Genomic DNA, 18798 nt, shown 5'->3' with positions numbered 1-18798 from the left:
CTATTTCAAGATGCTTTACTCTTGCAAATAGCATTTAACTAGAACAATGTGAGAAAATGTCAAAGTAAGGTTGAATTTGAAATTAGTTAAGTCTCAAAATGAAGCACTCTAGTCTTTAATGCATTCATTTCAGTGGTATACTTTAAGTTACTTAGCTTTCTGAAAATCATTATCTAAAAATACCTAAAAATCCAGGCTCTACAACATATATGGTGCAGTTTGGGAGTCTAGACACAGATCGCATATGGACATCTTAATTTTTGCTTAAGGAAATTTTATGAGCTAGATTTGGGTGAAAAGAAAAATATAAGCTACTAATAAATAAATAAATCAATAAGCCCACAAAGAAAAGCAAGTAAAAATTCTATCTTTCATTATCTCTTGGAAAGTAAAACTTAAATGTATACATTCTGAGAAAAATCTGAGGGTTCAGTAATCACAGGTATCAGGTATTCTTGAATTTCAAATATGAGGAAGATGAAACGAGAGAAAAAAGATCATGCTCCACGTTTTTAATATTCATTTAGCTGCGGAACCCTTTTTCCCTATAAAAGTGTTTCATAGGAGCCCATTAGGGAAAGTAGGACAAAGTAGAATTGCTCTGGCTGAAGAAATGGACAGTGGTGGATGGAGAGGGAGCAGCATGACTTGTCATCTAGCCCAGTAACTTGCCTCGGGCTCCACAGAAAGTTTTAAAAATCACTAATTGATTTTCTATTATCTGTGGCAATTCTTTAATATCAAAATGTTTTCTCTTCCACCAAAGATACTTTTATGTCATACATCACACATCATTCATTCTGTTAGCCTATACACAATCTGGGGCTTCTCAGGTGGTGTTCGTGGTAAAGAACCCTCCTGCCAATGCAGCAGATCTAAGAGATGCAGGTTCTATCTCTGGATTGGGAAGATCACTTGGAGGAAGGCATGGCAACCCACTCCAGTATTCTTGCCTAGAGAATCCCATGGATAGAGGAGCCTGGTGGGCTCTTGTCCACAGGGTCACAAACAGTCAGACACTATTGAAGTGACTTAGCACACCTACACAATCTAATTAGTAATGTAATTCCTTCTCAGAAATATACTACATCCAAAAGCTAAGAAGAAATTATTTCTGCTCTGATAAATGTATTACTGAAATGATTGGACAGAAGACTCTTATTATTTCTAAGTACACTAATTTAGAAGTGTTGTTAATTCAGTTATGCACTAGGCTATAATTAGGCACTACAGTATCTATAGTGACAATGAAAGTAAAATACTTCATCTATTTCAGGGATCAAACTTTTAAAGCTGCCCAAGTACTCCCAAAGAACTATTAATATATGTACAATTGATATGCTAATAAAAGTTACTTTCGTAGTGAACCTCAGTTGCTCAGTAGCGTCCAACTCTTGAAGACCCCACGGACTATACAGTCCATGGAATTCTCCAGGCCAGAATACTGGAGTGGGTAGCCTTTCCCTTCTCCAGGGCATCTTCACAACCCAGGGATCGAACCCAGGTCTCCCACATTGCAGGAGGATTCTTTACCAGCTGAGCCACAAGTAAAAGCCATTTGCTTTTACTATTCATTAAAGCAAATCTTTTAAACACTGTGTCAATCTAGGTTTGGTTTTAGTATGTACTATATTCATAAACTATAAGAGCTAAAAGGAAATTTCCCTCATAGCTCAGTTGATAAAGAATCCACTGCAGTGCAGGAGTCTGCCTGCAACACAGGAGACCTGGGCTCGATTCCTGGGTTGGGAAGATCCGCTGGAGACGGAAATGGCAACCCACTCCAGTATTCTTGCCTGGGAAATTCCATGAACAGAGGAGCCTGGTGGGCCACAGTCCATGAGGTCACAAAAGAGTTGGACACAACTGAGTGACTGAACAGGCATGCAGAAGAAAATTCAGGAATATATCACTCCTTTCATTTTACAGATGAGGAAACAGATCTCAATAGGTCTCTAAACCAGTTCATCCTTCCATAATCAGAGTACGACATCTACCTTTTATCTAATTCTTCCCTGTTTGGAATTTCATTTTATCTTGCTCCTCAGAAATCTAGCTCCATCAACTGACCTTCTTTTCATCTATATCTCTGCCATCTCTCTGTTTAACTTATAGACATATTCAAGTTTCTCTTAACTTAAAAAAATTCTGTCTTCTTCACACTTCTGTCTTGTTTTCCTCTTTCTTTTTAAAGCCAAGCTGTTTTATTGGAAAAGTGATCCAAGACTTCCTAGTTACTAGATTCTTTCAGTCTTTATCTCTGCCGATTTCACCTGAAGAACATTCTCATTGCAAATTCCTCACTTGGTTATCATGAAATTTTTCTTTCCTGGTTTTCCTACTATATCCTACTCTCCTAATTCCCTACTAAACATTAAGTTCCTCCTCTTCCAAATGAAACTTAGAAGCTGGCAGTCCACAGTTATATCTTTGGTCCTCTTCTCCTCTCACTGTATATTCTCCCTAGGTTCACTTTCTCTACAACAACAGCTTCAACTATCACCTGGCTATAAATTAATAACTTTGAAAGATCTTTCTTCATCCTGAATCTTCCTCCTCAAGATGCATAATAAAAATTTCTGCTTGGATGTCTACCCCACAGACACTTCAGGTTGACATGTGAAAAACTAGTTTTCGTTTCCCTTAAACATGCTCCTTCTTTTATATCACCCATCTCTATGAGTACCACCAGCCACCCTAAGGCAGGCGCTGGAATAAATTATGAATCGTCACCTTCCATGTCAAGAGGTAAATATATTTTAATATTTAATACTTTGGAATAAATAACAATATGAACTGAGAATATGAAAAAAATCATGGTAAGTATGCCTGGGGAAGGCAATTCAGGGAAGTGCCTGACACACAGCTGGGACTGAATAAATATCAAATATCTTAGTTTACTTTGTAGTTACTATTGTATTTGTTCACAAATGTCCTAGGCACCTTGAAATGACTAGAGAACAAACAACTCTGAACCAAAACCCCTCCTGAATGTTTTAGACAAATAATATAACAGCTAATTAACAAGTACTATTCTACAAGAAATACTATACCCTATAAGACTGATAGGTTCTTACTCAGAGAAAGCCTACTAAGCCCTACATAGTTGCTCCCTCTCCTACTCTATTACCTCTTCTACTACTTTCCTCTGATTCTCTGCACTCAGCCTCAGTGTCCTCCTTGCTCTTCTGTAAACATGTCAAACATGCTTCTGCCTCAGAACTTTGAAATTGCTATTTCCTCTTTCTGGAGAGCCTTCACCCAGATATCCGTATGGTTCATTGCTCAAATGCAGCCTTATCAGAGAGGCCTTCCCTAACTACCCTAGTAAAATAGTCTGTATCCTCAGCACTTAGAGCAATGTTGAGCATGTAGGAGAAATATAATAGGTATTTGCTGAATAAATTAAACAATTTAAATATTTGAGATTCAAAGATTAAAAAATGGGAAATATTTCAAAATCAACACTGAGAATTTTTTGAATTCTCGGAAAATTTCAATTTTCTGAGAATTTTAATCTTTATACTGTTTTGTTTTCATTGACTATATTAGAGCTCTAAGTAACTCTCTTTGTTTAATCCTTACAGAGCAGGTTTAGTGAATTTTTTAAAATTACTCTTAGACACAGATGTAAGGAACAGACTTTTGGACCCTGTGGGAGAAGGTGAGGGTGGGATGATTTGAGAGAATAGCATTGAAACATGTATATTGCCATATGTAAAACAGATGACCAGTACAACTTCAATGCACAAGGCAGGGCACTCAAAGCCGGTGCTCCGGGACAACCCAGAGGGATGGGGTGGGGAGGAAGGCGGCAGAGAGATTCCGGATGTGGAGACACATGTACACTCGGGGATAATTCATGTTGATGTCTGGCAAAAACCAGCACAATACTGTAAAGTAATTATCTTCCAATTAAAATTAATTAATTTAAAAATTACTCTTGCCTCAATTTAAGTAGCCACTGCAGACAATATCATCTTTTCTCAATTATTCATGTAAAAACAAGAACAAATTAAACATTTACACAAGATCTCCAAAGTTGTCCCCAGTCTCCTATTTATAATTTTTTAATATAACCTTATTTATTTATTTATATTTGGCTGTGCTGGGTCTTCGCTGCTGCATGGGCTTTTCTCTAGTTGCGGTGCACAGACTAGAGTGTGTGGCCTTCGGCAGTTGCAGTTCCCAGGTTCTAGAGCATAAGTTCAATAGCTCTGGTGCACAGACCTAGTTGCTCAGCTGCATGTGGGATCTTCCCAGATCAGGTATTGAACTGTGTCTTCTACATTGGCAGGCAGATTCTTTAATACTGGGCCACTAAGGAACCCCGCCTATTTACAATTTATATTATGTTGCACATAAGTTCTGAAGTCAACAGATTCCAAATTCCAACTACTCTTCTGTACCTACCCTTTGTTAGAAATTATGACAATAATAATTTATAGTGCTTTTTAAAAAGATAGAACCTATAGAAAATAAATGTAGTAGTGTTATAATTATGCTTAACCAGTTATTTTACCAAGGAACATGTCTAGCATGCTCAAGGAAATATAGATTGGCAGTGAAAACTTGAACAAAAGGATACTTTTGTGGACGAAGATAAGGTTAGTGTGGCCCAGCTGGACAGCAGTCACCATGGCTGTTTTCTCATCCAGTAAAGCCACTTTCCCAGAAAAAGAAATATTACATGAAACTCTGTGGTCTTGCAATTCTAGTGTATAATGTTCCAGGGGAAATTTCACCTCTGTAAGATATGAAAGATACATAACCATAATGAAAGAAATAGACAATAGTATATTGTTGGATTATAAGAAGAAACAGGTCAAAGTAAGAGCAAAATCTGCTTTTAATTTCTCTTTATTTCCTCCCAACTATAATGAATTTCTACATATATAGAAATTGATGGGGACTACTATATGAGTTTACTGTTGCTTGTATTCTTAAAACTGAGTAAACTGAGAGTAGGAGGAGGGATCTCCACTAGGCAAGTAAAAAAAGGACTAATGTTAATGGAGCAAATGTACACTTTATAAACTGAGTGGGACTTTTGGGATCAACAGGGTATTAAATTTTTCAGATAACAGAGTTTTTCAATAAACAACTTTTTTACAAAGATCATTCAAATCCCTTCTGGTAAAGTTTCTTCACTTGTCCTAAGTTAGTAAACTTTTGGTTGTTGTTTTAATAGACAATTCAGATGCTTATGGGCACTGAAGCTAAGCAGTAGTTGAACTATAGCATTAACCTGTTTAAGATATGTGGGCTATCTCAGTTCAGTATTAGCTCAAGTATAGCAATTAAAGAATACAGTTGATCTTTGAACAGTGCAGGGATTAGAGGCACTGACACCCCCAATCGACCTCCCCATGCAGTTGAAAATCCACGTATTAGTCAACCCTCTATAACCCCAGTTCTGCATGCATACTTTCAGCCAACCACACATCATGTAATACTGTAGTGTTTATTTTTAAAAAATCTGCATATAAATGGACCTGCACAGTTCAGACCCGTGTTGTTTGAGGGTCAACTGTACTTTATCACAAAAATCTAACACAGAAAGAACAGAAAGAAGTATTTTACATATATAATGTGAAGCTGCTTCTCTTGTCAGCAGAAAAGATTTGGGAAACGTTAGTCTTAGGAAAAGCTAAATCAACTTACCTGTCATCCTTCCCTGAACCATTTTTGCAACTCGGTATTTAATATATGCACCTACTAAGAGATAAATATCTTGGGATGGTATAAGAAATATATTCTCCAAAACAAGCAGACGTATCAATGCTGCTGCCACTTTCTAAAAGAAGGAAAAAAAAACAAACAAACCTGAAAGTCTCCACAGGCAAAATCTCCAAGGTTGTCCTCCTTATTAAAGTTTACTTTTATAAGTTTCTTCTAAAATATTTTGCCAAGATTAAAAAAAATGCTTTCCTAAGCACAGCATAATTTCAGTTAGCCTTAAAAAGTGATCATGAATATTAATACAGTATCAGCTTTCTAAGTCACTTATTAACTAAGTCACTCAAACAAAGAATAGAAAACGACAAGCTTTCTAAAGGAGAAGGGTAGGTAAATAAAAAGGCAAGTGTGATAAAATGGGAAAAAGTAAGACCTAACCTAGATAGCATATTAAAAAGCAGAGACATTACTTTGCCAACAAAGGTCAGTCTAGTCAAGGCTATGCTTTTTCCAGTGGTCATGTATGGATGTGAGAGTTGGATGGTGAAGAAAGCTGAGTGCCGAAGAATTGATGCTTTTGAACTGTGGTGTTGGAGAAGACTCTTGAGAGTCCCTTGAACTGCAAGGAGATCCAATCAGTCCATCCTAAAAGAGATCAGTCCTGGGTGTTCATTGGAAGGACTGATGTTGAAGCTGAAACTCCAATACTTTGGCCACCTCATGCAAAGAGTTGACTCATTGGAAAAGACCCTGATGCTGGGAAGGATTTGGGGCAGGAGGAGAAGGGGACGACAGAGGATGAGATGGCAGGATGGCATCACCAACTCGATGGACATGAGTCTGGGTAAACTCCAGGAGTTGGTGATGGACAGGGAGGCCTGGTGTGCTGCGATTCATGGGGTCGCAAAGAGTCAGACACGACTGAGCGACTGAACTGAACTGAACTGAACTGTATTCCACTGAAATTCTTTTAACCAACCTCCAGTGAACTGACTTTCCAGATTAAGTTACTCTGTATCCCTTGTTGAACATATCAATTCCTGTGAAGGCTTACCCAATACAAGGTTAATAGGCTGCTCTCTAGGATGTCCACATACATGTTCCTGCCACTTGAATTAAATGCTTGTCAAAAGACATTTGTTTTTCCCCCTTCTTAAGTCAGTTGCACTTTTAATAATAATTAATTAATAATTAAAATTAATAAATAATTAATTTTAAAAAAGCATTATATGAAAAGAGTTGTTTTTTATAAAAAATTTAAATGTTTTGAAAAGAAGTTATAGTCAGGACTTCCCTGGTGGTCCAATGGTTAAGAGTCTGCCTGCCAATGCAGGGGACACAGGTTCAATCTGTGGTCGAGGAAGATCCTACGTGCTGCGGAGCAACTAAGCCAGTGCGTCACAACTACTGAACCCATGCCCTAGAGCTTGTGCTCTGCAACAAGAGAAGCCACCACAATGAGAAGCCTGTGCACCTTAACTATAGAGTAGCTCCCACTCGCCACAACTAGAGAAAGCCCCAGTGCAGCCAAAACATGATGATCCAACGGTGGCTCAGATCATGAACTCCTTATTGCCAAATTCAAACTTAAATTGAAGAAAGTAGGGAAAACCACTAGGCCATTCAGGTGTGACCTAAATCAAATCCCTTATGATTATACAGTGGCAGTGACAAAGAGATTCAAAGGATTAGATCTGATAGAGTGCCTGAGGAACTATGGACGGAGGTTCCTGACATTGCACCAGAGGCGGTGATCAAAACCATCCCCAAGGAAAAGAAATGCAAAAAGGCAAAACGGTTGTCTGAGGAGGCCTTACAAACAGCTGTGAAAAGAAGAGAAGTGAAAGGCAAAGGAGAAGAGGAAAATAAACCCATCTGGTGCAGAGTTCCAAAGAACAGCAAGGAGAGATAAGAAAGCCTTCCTAAGTGATCAATGCAAAGAAAACAGGAAAACAATAGAAAGACTAGAGATCTCGTCAAGAAAATTAGAGATACCAAGGGAACATTTCATGCAAAGATGGGTTCGATAAAGGACAGAAATGGTATGGACCTAACAGAAGCAGAAGATATTAAGAAGCGGTGGTAAGAACACACAGAAGAACTATACAAAAAAGATCTTCACGACCCAGATAATCAGGATGGTGTGATCACTCACCTAGAGCCAGACATCCTGGGATGCGAAGTCAAGTGGACCTTAGAAAGCATCACTACAAACAAAGCTAGTGGAGGTGATGGAATTCCAGTTGAGCTATTTCAAATCCTAAAAGATGATGCTGTGAAAGTGCTGCACTCGATATGCCAGCAAATTTGGAAAACTCAGCAGTGGCCACAGGATGGGAAAAGGTCAGCTTTCCTTCCAATCCCCAAAAGAGGTAATGCCAAATAATGTACAAACTACTGCACAAATAAATAAATAAAATTTTAAAAATTAATTTAAAAAATAATTAAAGGCAAGCTAAGGATAAATTTTTAAAAATTTTTTTAATTAAAAAAATTAAATAAAAAAAGAAATTAAAGGATAGCTAAGACGTACTGCTATCAAATTAGGTGTAGGTGAGAAATGTAAAAGACTAGGGGAAAATCCTTGAAAAATATATTAGAATTCTGCACTCAAACTGCTTCACACATGCATAATTTTTCACTCAACCATAAAATAAAATGAAAAAGAAACTAGCAACTAATTTATGCAAGAATAAGTATGTATATTTTCAACCAGTGAATTCATAGACAAAGAAAAGTCTCAGACCTACATCAAAGGATTAGTGAATAAAATGCAGTTATATGTTTTAAGAGAAAATGCTGGTAACATTTGTAATGGTACTTGGGTAATAACATGTTTAAGGAAGACAGGTTTTCAAAAAATGTTTATCCGTTTCAAATAACTTTTTCAGTTGGCCTAAATCAATCAGGTTAGAGGGTTTCTATTATAGATAAACATAAGAAACTATTCCATAGGCAAGACTTAATGTCTATAGCACTAAATTTTTACCTTATAGAATGGTTCAGAAATTCGAACTTTTACGATAGCAGCACCAGTTTTAATGCCAGACACCAAAATCATATCTCCTTGTTTCTCTTCTTTTTCCATCTCAGCTATATATGCAGAGGGAGAATATTCTGCTTCAGAGTATCTCAAAATCCTAAAGAGATAAACTTTGTTTCTAGTAAACTATTCTTCTTCCAAAAGGCTCTGAGAGACTTTAAACATAGTCTCTTCATTGTCTGTATAGTGTCAAAAGTTTAAAATTTCCACAATGACTAGATAGAAGAAAAATAATTAATATGCTTCTGGCTAAAACTGTTGTAGGACTAAAACCTGGATTGTCTGAGAGCTATTGCTTGGTAATGAAGAGAAATTTTCATACTATTATCCACTCACGGTATTTCAGTGAGTGTTGACAGCTTGAATAACAAAAGCGTCAGAAGATACAAGTGACAACTAATTGTACAGTTCTGATTTCATGAACTTCTCTGCAGTGACTCAAATCAAACCATCATCAAGGTACCTACAGCCATGCCATATTTCCCCGTGATAAATTTATTTGTTCCAAATAGTTCCAGATAGAAAAATGATCAAAACCCACACAAATGATTGCTGTTCAGTGTGCTACCCAACGGCAGACGTCTCCTTCAAAGTCAGATAGTTAGGTTTGGTTTCAAGGTTACCTAATTTTGCTAGACAGTTCTTCTGTTGCTGATTCATTATCCCGGGCAATGCTCCACTCAAACACCATCCCTGCCAAACTACTAAAAGTATTTCCTGTAAAGCAAGGCAAAAGCAGACAGGACAGAATCACATATTCAAAAATATTCAGGTATCTTTAATAAGCAAGGGAAATTTAACTAGAAAATTATTTTTAAGCCTCTTTCATTAACAAATAGATGCACTATCATTAATGAATTAAAACACATCTACCAGGAAGACTCCTACACAGAGTAAGTACAGTTGCTGTATAAGCTTTCTGAAAGTGAAAACAACTCAAGTTGGTTAACTGCTGGTTGAAAAAATTATGGCACTCTTTCTGTTCCTTTCATCATAAAAAGGCCACATTATAATCTATCTCAGGGTTGACAGGCCTCCCTAAATCCTGGTCCCTCTAATAAAAATTTTTATAAAAACTAGATTTGAATATTACTAATTTTTTCATTTCTCATATTTTAAAAATTGTTCTTCACTAGTTTACAAAGAAAGAAGCAATGCATCAAAAATTTTTTTTACATATTACATTAGTGTAGTATGTGAAAAGCAATGTAAAATCAGTCTTAAGAAAGATAAAATTATAAAATTTTCACAGGTTTACATTTAATTCTCTTGGCCTATAGAAAGTAGACTGATCAAAACAGAGCTAATAATAAATTAAAAAATGTTATTTTTTTTTTCCCTCCAACAATGTTCTTAATTGTTGGGACCATTAGCAGAAGCTCACTAGCAGAATTTGGATTCTGAACTAGGAAATTTTAATGAAAGTCTGTAGTTAATACATCAAACCACACCAGAAGTGTTAATTCCTCTTGCACATGAACTTCATATGAGAAAATAAACATTATTTCCAACCTACTTTTATCTCTCAAATTTCTGTTTCCAAATACTAAACACAAAGGTGTTCATTTTCGGTAATTTTATTGAATCTTCTGACATTCTTTACCTTCAGCATCCAATGCCCTCACCATCAGTTCCAGTGGTGAATCATCTACATAGAGTTCCCGTGTTCGAGATATAATTTCAATGCTGTTTATCACATCAACCTTAACATCACACCGAAGTTCATGGTCAGTCACTACAACGAACCCAAAAACTGAGAATTTAATTCAACAGGTCATGAATCTATTAAATGTTTCATATACTGAGGAGCTTATTCTAAATATTAAGAAAAAGAAAGGCATTGACAGTTCCTTTCAACCTGTGGAAGAAAACAGCATAGCAACAAAATATAAGAGTGTCTGTTTACAAGAAGAGACACTAGAGCAGTGATTCCCAGACACTGATCTATAATAATGTTTTCATTCACCCATCAAAAAATAAGAATTTTAAATCAGTAATAAAATTAAATGTATTCATTTTAAAGGAATATATGTTCAATATTACTTTTGAAGTGTTAAAATGCTTTTCCTTTTATGAAATTATAAGAGTACATTTTAAAAACTGTGTTTATTTAGGAAAGTAAGAGGGTAGCAACCATATGCCATTCCTGTCTGCCAATAAATTTCTCTCTCACTTTATTTCTTTCAATTTTTTTTCTGGACCATGAGATTAAAAAGCCTGAGAATCACGTATTAGACCCAACTAGAGTTCCACTCAATATGTTTGTTGCTAAGTTGTGCCCAACTCTTTGTGACTCTGTAGACTGCAGCCTGCCAGGCTCCTCTGTCCATTGAATGCTCCAAGCAAGAATACTGGAATGGGTTGCCATTCCCTTCTCTGGGGGGTCTTCTTGACCCAGGAATCAAACCCGGGTCTCCTGCATTGCAGGCAGATTCTGTACCATCTAAGCCACCAGAGAAGCCCAATATAGTCATGATTAAATTCAGAAACACAAATTGAAACAGTACAGAAAGTAGACTTATTTCATAAAGATGGAATAAGGGTGAAATAAAAATTATTTTGGGGACTTCCCTGGTGGCACAATGAACAGGAATCTGCCTGCCAACACAGGGGATACAGTTTCAATCTCTGGTCCAAGAAGATTCCACATGCCACGGAGAAACTAAGTCTGCGTGCCACAGCTACTGAAACCCACTCACCTAGAGCCTGTGCTCCACAAGAGAAGCCACTGCAATGAGAAGCCCATGTACCACAACGAAGAGCAGCCCCAGCTCACTACAACTACAGAAAGCCTGTGAGCAGCAATGAAGACCCAATGCAACCAAAAAATAAATTAAAATTTAAAAAATTTTTTAAAAATATTTTGGGACTTCCCTGGTGGTACAGTAGGTAAGAATCTGCTGGCCAATGCAGGGGACAGGGGTTCGATCCCTGGTCCAGGAGGATTCCACATGCCAAGAAGCAACCAAGACCACAGACTACAACTACTGAAGTCCATGTGCCTAAAGTCCCTGCTCTGCAACAAGAGAAGCCATCACAATGAGAAACTCTTTCACTACAACAAAGAGTAGCCCCAGCTTGCCACAACTAGAGAAAGTCTGTGCACAGAAACAAGGATTCAGTGCAGCTGAAATATAAATAAATAAATTTAAAGAAGTATTTGCTGAACAATAACCACATGCTAAGCATAGTGCAAAATGTACTGATCATTCCATTCTATTCTCTCCACCAAAATCACTCGGCTGTCTAAACCCTTTCTTCATCCTTCATGTGAACTTTTATACCTAAAATTTATGTCTTCATCTCCAAACTCCTCTACCTGTCCTGTACCTAAGGTTGAAAATATACATACCCCACTACAAAAAGGCATTTTCATATATTCATAGACTACATCTGGAATGATAGAGAAAAGTGGTTGTCTCTTGGAGAAATGAGAATAGAGATTTACTTTTCATTATATAACCTTTTGGGGTTTCCCTGGTGGCTCAGACAATAAAGAATCTGCCTGTAATGCAGGAGACCCAGGTTTGATCGCTAGGTCAGAAAGATCCCCTGGAGAAGGGAATGGCTGCCCACTCCAATATTCTTGCCTGGAAAATTCCATGGACAGAAGAGCCTGATGGGCTACAGTCCATGGGGTCACAAAGTGTAGGACATGATTGAACAACTAACACTTTTACTACTTTCACATATAACCTTTCATATTCTTTAAATATTTTATTAAAGGGAGGTAACATCTAGTCAGAACAAAACAAAACAAAAAATCAAAAAAAATCTAACACTCTTACCAAATACAATATGCCCACCTCGTCTCTCACCATTATCCATCTCTGTCATAGCTGAGTAGTCGTGAAAGTCACTTGCTCATGTCCAACTCTTTTTGACCCCATGTACCCCACCAGGCTCCTCTGTCTACAGAATTCTCCAGGTAAGAAAACTGGAGTGGGTTGCCATGCCCTTCTTCAGGGATCTTCCCGATCCAGGGATTGAATCCAGGTCTCCCACATTTCAGGCAAATTATTTACCGTTTGAGCTACTAGGGAATTCCCTAGTAGCTAGTAGCTAATCTCTGTCATAGCCACTCGTTTTCTCTACTAGACTATCACTAAAAACATCATAAACAAAATCCCAAGCACCTAAACACCAATGGAGTGCTTAAATCTTTTAACTTTTACAGATGCCTTATAGTTAGTAGGTAATTCAATATTTGTCAAACAGATGAAGAGTTTCTCTTAAGGCATGCTCTTCCCTTTCAAAATGTCCCTTCCCATTTCAGAGTGCCAGTTCCCATTAAGATAAGAATGCATCTTGTAGGACACTAAGACTGCCATTCATTATTGGGAATCTCCATCATCTATATATACAATTGTTTTAATAGCAAAATTGTGAAAGTTTATTTGAAAGATAACTGGAATATTCACAAGTCAGATGAAACTAAGCTGAGAGCCAGATTTGACATTTCTCCAAGCAACTGTCTGAATGGCTCTTTCAACATCAGAATGAATTCATGTAGTTAAGAGTAATTACATGACTTCCCTGATGGTACAAATGTGAATCTGCCTGCTGCAGGGGACAGGGGTTCGATCTCTGGTTCAACAATATTCCATATGTGGAGGAGCAACTAAACCTGTGAGCCACAACCACTGAGCCCATGCTCTAGAGCTTGTGAGCCCCAACTACTGAGCCCATGCAAATAAAGTCTGTGGTCTGCAACAAGAGAAGCTATAGCAATGAGAAGCCTGTGCACCACAATGAAGAGTAGCCCCCTCTCGCCACAACTAGAGAAAGCCCACTCACAGCAACAAAGATCCAGTGCAACCAAAAATAAATAAAATTTGAAAAGTATAATTACATTAAAAATAGCATATGTGACCAAAGCAACACTTCTTTTCTCATCTTTGTATCCTTCTCTATCCACTGTAGCTGCCCTGCATGACATGGTCCTCAAAGATTCTCATCTCTGAAATCTCGTATTTCATTGACTCTAAGACACTCATTTTTTTGACATCTCAACATCTCTGAAATTAGAGTTTTATCTTACAACTGATGACATCTTAGAACTGTCAACCACCAGCGGTCTTGGCATAGTTATTTACTACATACGTGAGAACTTTAAAAGGGCCAACATCAAACTTGCAGAATGGGTATTAGTAGTTGGAAGAAAACATGGTGAACAACAGTGGAGTACTCTTTTCCTTTGGAACCAAACAGTTAAGGACACAGGGTGGGAAAGGTGGTGACTCAGACGTGCTAGAAACCTTTTCAAAGCTGGAGACAAAACAGGTCAGCTTTATAAATTGTAAAGTCAACTAATGAGTCCAATACTAATGCCTTGTAGGTGGTTTTGGTTTAATTGATTCTTTTAAGAAATGCAACATCACTAACAGTCTCAATGGTACAAAGGAAGATGTTGGGGGATAAACACAGACAATGATGATTCCCAATCAAAAAGTAATTCAAATGAGGCAAAAATGTTAAATTTGTCTTAGGAATATTTTAACCAGTTAATTTTATTTCCTTTTTGTTAGGCTTGAGAGTGATACATAATAAAAATAACCATCTAAGTCAAAAAGAGCCCTTATATAGGTATAAAGTAAAAATTCTAAGTGAAGAAAAGCAGTTTAGTTGGCAATGTTGTCCTCTGTAGTACATTAAAAATAGTGACAATAGATGGCATTTTCAATTATATGAAATATGGTATACCAAACATCTTAAATTTATCTTTAATAATACAGTATAGATACATAATTTATCAAAATATACAAGAGCCATGCAGATATTTCTGACCTATCAGTATGAAAATACCAAGTGCCAGAAACTCAAGGACATAAACAGCATTTCTCAAGCTGCTTTGGTCTAAAACAGACTAGCACGTGCTTCCCAAATTTTGGTATGTATGAGAATCATCTGGAGAGCTTGTTAAAAACACAGATCCTTGAGTCTTCCTTGCTGACCCAGTGGTTAAGAATCTGCCTGCCAAGGCAGGGGACACAGGTTCGATTCCTGGTCCAGGAAAATCCCATATGCCATGGAGCAGCTAAGTCTGTGCACTACAACTACTACTGAGATCGAGTGCTGCAATTACTGAAGCCCGCACACCTTAGAACCCGTGCTCCCCAAGAGAAGCCACTACAATGGCAAGCCCAAGCACAACAAATAGCAGCCCCCACTCACTGCAACTAGAGAACGCCCTCACACAGCAACAAAGACCCACTGAAGCCATAAATTAATTAAAACCACACATCCCCTGGCTCATTCCAGAGATTCTGATACAGCAGATCTAAGGTGGGGCCTGAGAATTTACACTTCTAACAAGCTCCCAGGTGATGCTGAAGATGCAGATTCATAGATGACACCAGTACTTGAGAAGTACTAGTTTTTTATTTTTTTTATTTATTTATTGGCTTCACTTGGTCTCTGTTACAGCACATGGGCTTTGTTTGTCTAGTTGCAGTGAGCAGGGACTACTCTCGAGTTGTGGTACTCAGGCTTCTCCTTGTGGTGGGTTCTCTTGTTGCAAAGCATGAGGTCTAGAGTGTTTGGACTTCAGTAGTTTTGTCATGTGGGATCTTCCCTGACCCGGAAGTGAACCCATGTCTCCTGCATTGGCAGGCAGATTCTTAACGACTGGACCACCAGGGAAGCCTGAGAAGTACTAGTTTTTGCTCTGCCTTTTGCCTCGCTCAAGACCAACCTCAGAAAGTAACAACCAAGCTAGTTCTGATAAATAGGTCCTTCCCTTCTCCACTGATTCAAACAACTAGAGTTTCTGCTCTGTATCAAGCACATTGCCAAGGGCTGGATGTTCAAAAATAAAAAAATAAAGTTACAGGCTAGGATGCCACAATTAAGGTTTATATTGCAGGAATCCTTTTTTCTACCTTAAGGGGCATTTGAAGCTAACACTGTGTGTTAACCATCTATAAAAGATATCAGATTTTTCTACTCTAGATGAACAGTTACATAGTGTGTTTTGTCTCAACATACCTATCTCTCGAGCAAGAATAACACTGCTGAGGCGTATTGGTTGGGTAGATTCAGCAACGAGCATAGCTTTTTGCGAACATAAGGTGCCATTTTCATATAAAGGTTCAACAGTTACTGCATCATGATGGGTGGAATGCCTGCCAGGATAAAATACTTAAGAGTATGAAATACGAATGTGGGTTAAAATTAACTTTTGGTGGAACATAGGTTCTTATAGTTTTTCCATGTTACATACTACCAGGTGTATTTAAATGTTTTTCTTTAAAGTAGAAATATTGCTTAAAGACATAAGATTTAAGTGGAAGAGACTGATTAGAACATTTTCCAGTGATCCCTTGTGACAAGTTACATTCCTCCCTCAATATTTAAAGTAAGATTGTTACATTCTTCCCTCAGTATGTAAAAATAGGATTGATGCTGTGTTTCCAACAATGAGAGACCTGGCTATGCAAACTCTGAGGAATCAATTTCCTCCAATCCTAGAAATTGGACTATTGCTATCTAAGGTGGAAATCTTGCTAAAATTATGAGGTGTGAGTCCAACTCAAAATACAGTTTAAAAAATCATTAATATTTTTGGATGGATGGAAGGAATGCCTGAATCATCCTCAGTCAGGAGATAAGTCATAGTGGATCACTGTGTAAGCCTGATTTCCTTATACATCCTCATAAAATGGGAGATGAACTTCTTACTATGGAGAAAACCTAGTGCTTCTCTTCAGTGATGGTAAAGGGATATCTCCAATTAGGATGAGCCCTCTGATACTTTGGAGCCCACTTCAGCTAGGTTCCCTTACCCTTAGGAAACCATACAACCTATGGTTGGGTTCTCTCACGCCAGAAAAATCATGTCTTCCCATCCTCAGTCAGAAAGTCATTCCCCCTAGAGTTGATTACCCCAAACTTGAGGGTACACTTCAAGAGAGTACTCTCATATGAGGGAGGAAACTTTTTTTTTAATTTATTTATTTTAGTTGGGGGTTAATTACTTTACAATATCGTAGTGGTTTTTGCCATACATTGACATGAATCAGCCATGGGTTTACATGTGTTCCCCATCCTGAGCCCCCCTCCCACCTCCCTCCCCGGGAGGAAACTTTTAATAATATATGACAGGCAAATCTTATCTCCACCTAAAATACACCTTCTCATACAAGTTTATACTTCATATTTTCTATGACTCAATTCACTCACCTGTAAAATGGAAAAAATAGCGCTTAACCGATAAGACTGTAAAAACGGAATAAGTTAACACATGCAAAGTGCTTAGTTAAGTATGCAATAGTTAAGCGTTTTTACACTGAAAACCTCACTTTTGTTTGCAGAGAATTCGCACATCCTAAGCCTCTCTAGCCCCTCAATAAATTTCCTCAGACTTTGGGAACTCCTCATCCTAGCTGTTAACACTGAAAGTTCTTTGCGGTGGGTAGCCATGGTTGTCTGAGGCCGCTAACACAGGGTTTCCTTGTACCCTGACAGCTGTTCACATAGTGACTACCCCTCCCAACACATACCATGAGAAAGCCAATTTCACATGTTAACTGCTCATAAAAGCACCCACACATAAGCTGAAGACAATCCCATACGACGAGGACAGGCCATATCAGAAGGGCTGGCCCTCCATTCCTGACATCCCACCCCTGATCCCTACAGGCAAGGCTCTTCAGGATGAGTGACCACACAGTATGCCGGTGGCGTCTTCTGTTCAGTGAATCCCTCCCATTCTTCCTGGGTGGCGTGGGGGTGCATACTCTCGTGATCCCGCCACCCCTCACCAAGTGTAGCAGCCCCGCTGAGCCTCCAGCAGGAAAGGAATCCGGCCTGGCTCCCGGCCAAAAGGTAGCAACACCTGTGGTACGTTAAGTTTGTTGGCCAGGGTTCCAAGCAAAAAGAGAAGCAGAAACAGGAGGCGCTGTAGAGTCACGCAGAACAGCCCGAAGCCTCGGGGATTTGGTGACCCAACAGCAGTCATGGCGCCCGTCAACTCCTGTCTCCTCGCTTAACTACAGCCGTGCCCTCAGCCAACGTCAGCCAATCCGCAGGCGTGACGTCAGCAGGCGGGCCTGTACCGCTTGGAATTATGGGAATGTTTTTAGGAAGGGCTCCAACAAGCCGTTATGGAAACTTGAAAGCAGAAACCCAGCTAGCTACCCACTTAAAGGGCTACCTTTTTAAATATTGGGTGGCGGGCCTTTTTAATAGTAAAGAACAAGCAGAAAAATCTAAAAAAAAAAAAAAAAACCTCTCCTAGTTAAATTTCTCCTTCTGTTGCCTACTATGTGTTTGGCTCCTAGAGCAACCCCCCACCAACTTTTTTGGGGGGCAATAATTTCCAGTCAGCATTGGCCAGTGCATATAAATGGAAAAAATTTTCCAGTCTCTGGTATTAACAGCTGGACTTTGTCAAGGAAGCCGTGTCATTTTTACTAGTAAGTCAGATTCATGTCCAGCCTCAAGGCCCGAGTGCAGGAAATGCCAGGCACTGGCATCTCAAAGGCAGCTTTGAAAGCTATCCACTCACACAACCTGTCTGTAAGCAAATACTCTGAGAGCACCTCTTGTTAAATTAACTTGTTTTCTCCAAATATCTAACAAAGTATTAGCTCAAAGGCTGTCTCAGGACAGTTTACTAAAACCACACATATATAGGAGTATGTAATCGGTGTCATATTGTTGAAATTGTTTAGTGAGCATAGTCTAATAAATCTGGGATTTGCAAGGAAGAATAAATATGACTGTAAAGGAAATGTATAGCTGACCCTGATGATGCCAGTGTCAGATTAAGTAACATTAAATATCTTGCACATAAATGTAATCTTTACATTTACCTAAAAATGTAATCTTTACATTTACCTAAAAATACATATTATCTTTATTTTACAGATAATGAAACTAAATGATTGACATAAGAACACGCAACTAGGGATCTGAGAGCTGAGCTTTGACCCCAGTTTGGACAACTTCCCAAGCGTGTGTGCTGCGTCAAATCCTACAGCTGCCACCCACAAAGATCTGATCTTTACTCAAACTTCATAGCTCCTGTGGAGAAAGCCCATTTGGATTGGGAAATAAAAGCAAGTACTTCTGAG

The 18798-nt window shown here is 38.4% G+C and overlaps 1 protein-coding gene and 2 long non-coding RNA genes across 29 annotated transcripts in view; 2 read left to right on the top strand and 1 right to left on the bottom strand.

Moving 5' to 3' along the window:
- NUP210L (nucleoporin 210 like) overlaps window positions 1-17716 on the bottom strand; it is a 94929-nt gene extending 77213 nt beyond the window's left edge. For 15 of the 27 annotated variants that reach the window (XR_014054991.1, XR_014054988.1, XR_014054989.1 and 12 more), the window contains exons 1-8: window positions 17485-17716; window positions 15710-15846; window positions 10326-10457; window positions 9346-9439; window positions 8669-8819; window positions 5665-5797; window positions 4589-4747; window positions 184-252 (exon numbers count right to left, since the gene is read on the bottom strand). Coding sequence is in view for 17 of the 27 variants with exons in the window: in XM_081494674.1 (XP_081350800.1) it covers window positions 184-252; window positions 4589-4747; window positions 5665-5797; window positions 8669-8819; window positions 9346-9439; window positions 10326-10457; window positions 15710-15846; window positions 17485-17681 (1072 nt within the window). In the remaining 10 variants the exon portion in view is untranslated. Of the gene's footprint in view, window positions 1-183; window positions 253-4588; window positions 4748-5664; window positions 5798-7834; window positions 8077-8668; window positions 8820-9345; window positions 9440-10325; window positions 10458-15709; window positions 15847-16903; window positions 16940-17484 lie in introns of those variants that run through there. The other 12 variants (XM_081494687.1, XM_081494689.1, XM_081494692.1 and 9 more) reach the window with 8 other exon arrangements.
- LOC145507657 (uncharacterized) lies at window positions 10896-17731 on the top strand. Its single transcript, XR_014054997.1, has 2 exons — window positions 10896-11133; window positions 12719-17731. It is a non-coding gene; the product is annotated as an uncharacterized LOC145507657 (long non-coding RNA).
- A 72-nt stretch (window positions 17732-17803) lies between these two features.
- Window positions 17804-18794, top strand: LOC145507656 (uncharacterized). The gene is made up of 2 exons (XR_014054996.1): window positions 17804-18138; window positions 18593-18794. It is a non-coding gene; the product is annotated as an uncharacterized LOC145507656 (long non-coding RNA).
- The last annotated feature ends 4 nt before the right edge of the window (window positions 18795-18798 follow it).

This window comes from Giraffa tippelskirchi, chromosome 5 (genome assembly GCF_054371585.1).
Source record: "Giraffa tippelskirchi isolate mGirTip1 chromosome 5, T2T-mGirTip1v1.2.pri, whole genome shotgun sequence".
NCBI lineage: Eukaryota > Metazoa > Chordata > Mammalia > Artiodactyla > Giraffidae > Giraffa > Giraffa tippelskirchi.
The sequence above is the reverse complement of the archived record's forward strand: the minus strand, read 5'-3'. Positions and strand labels throughout refer to the sequence as shown.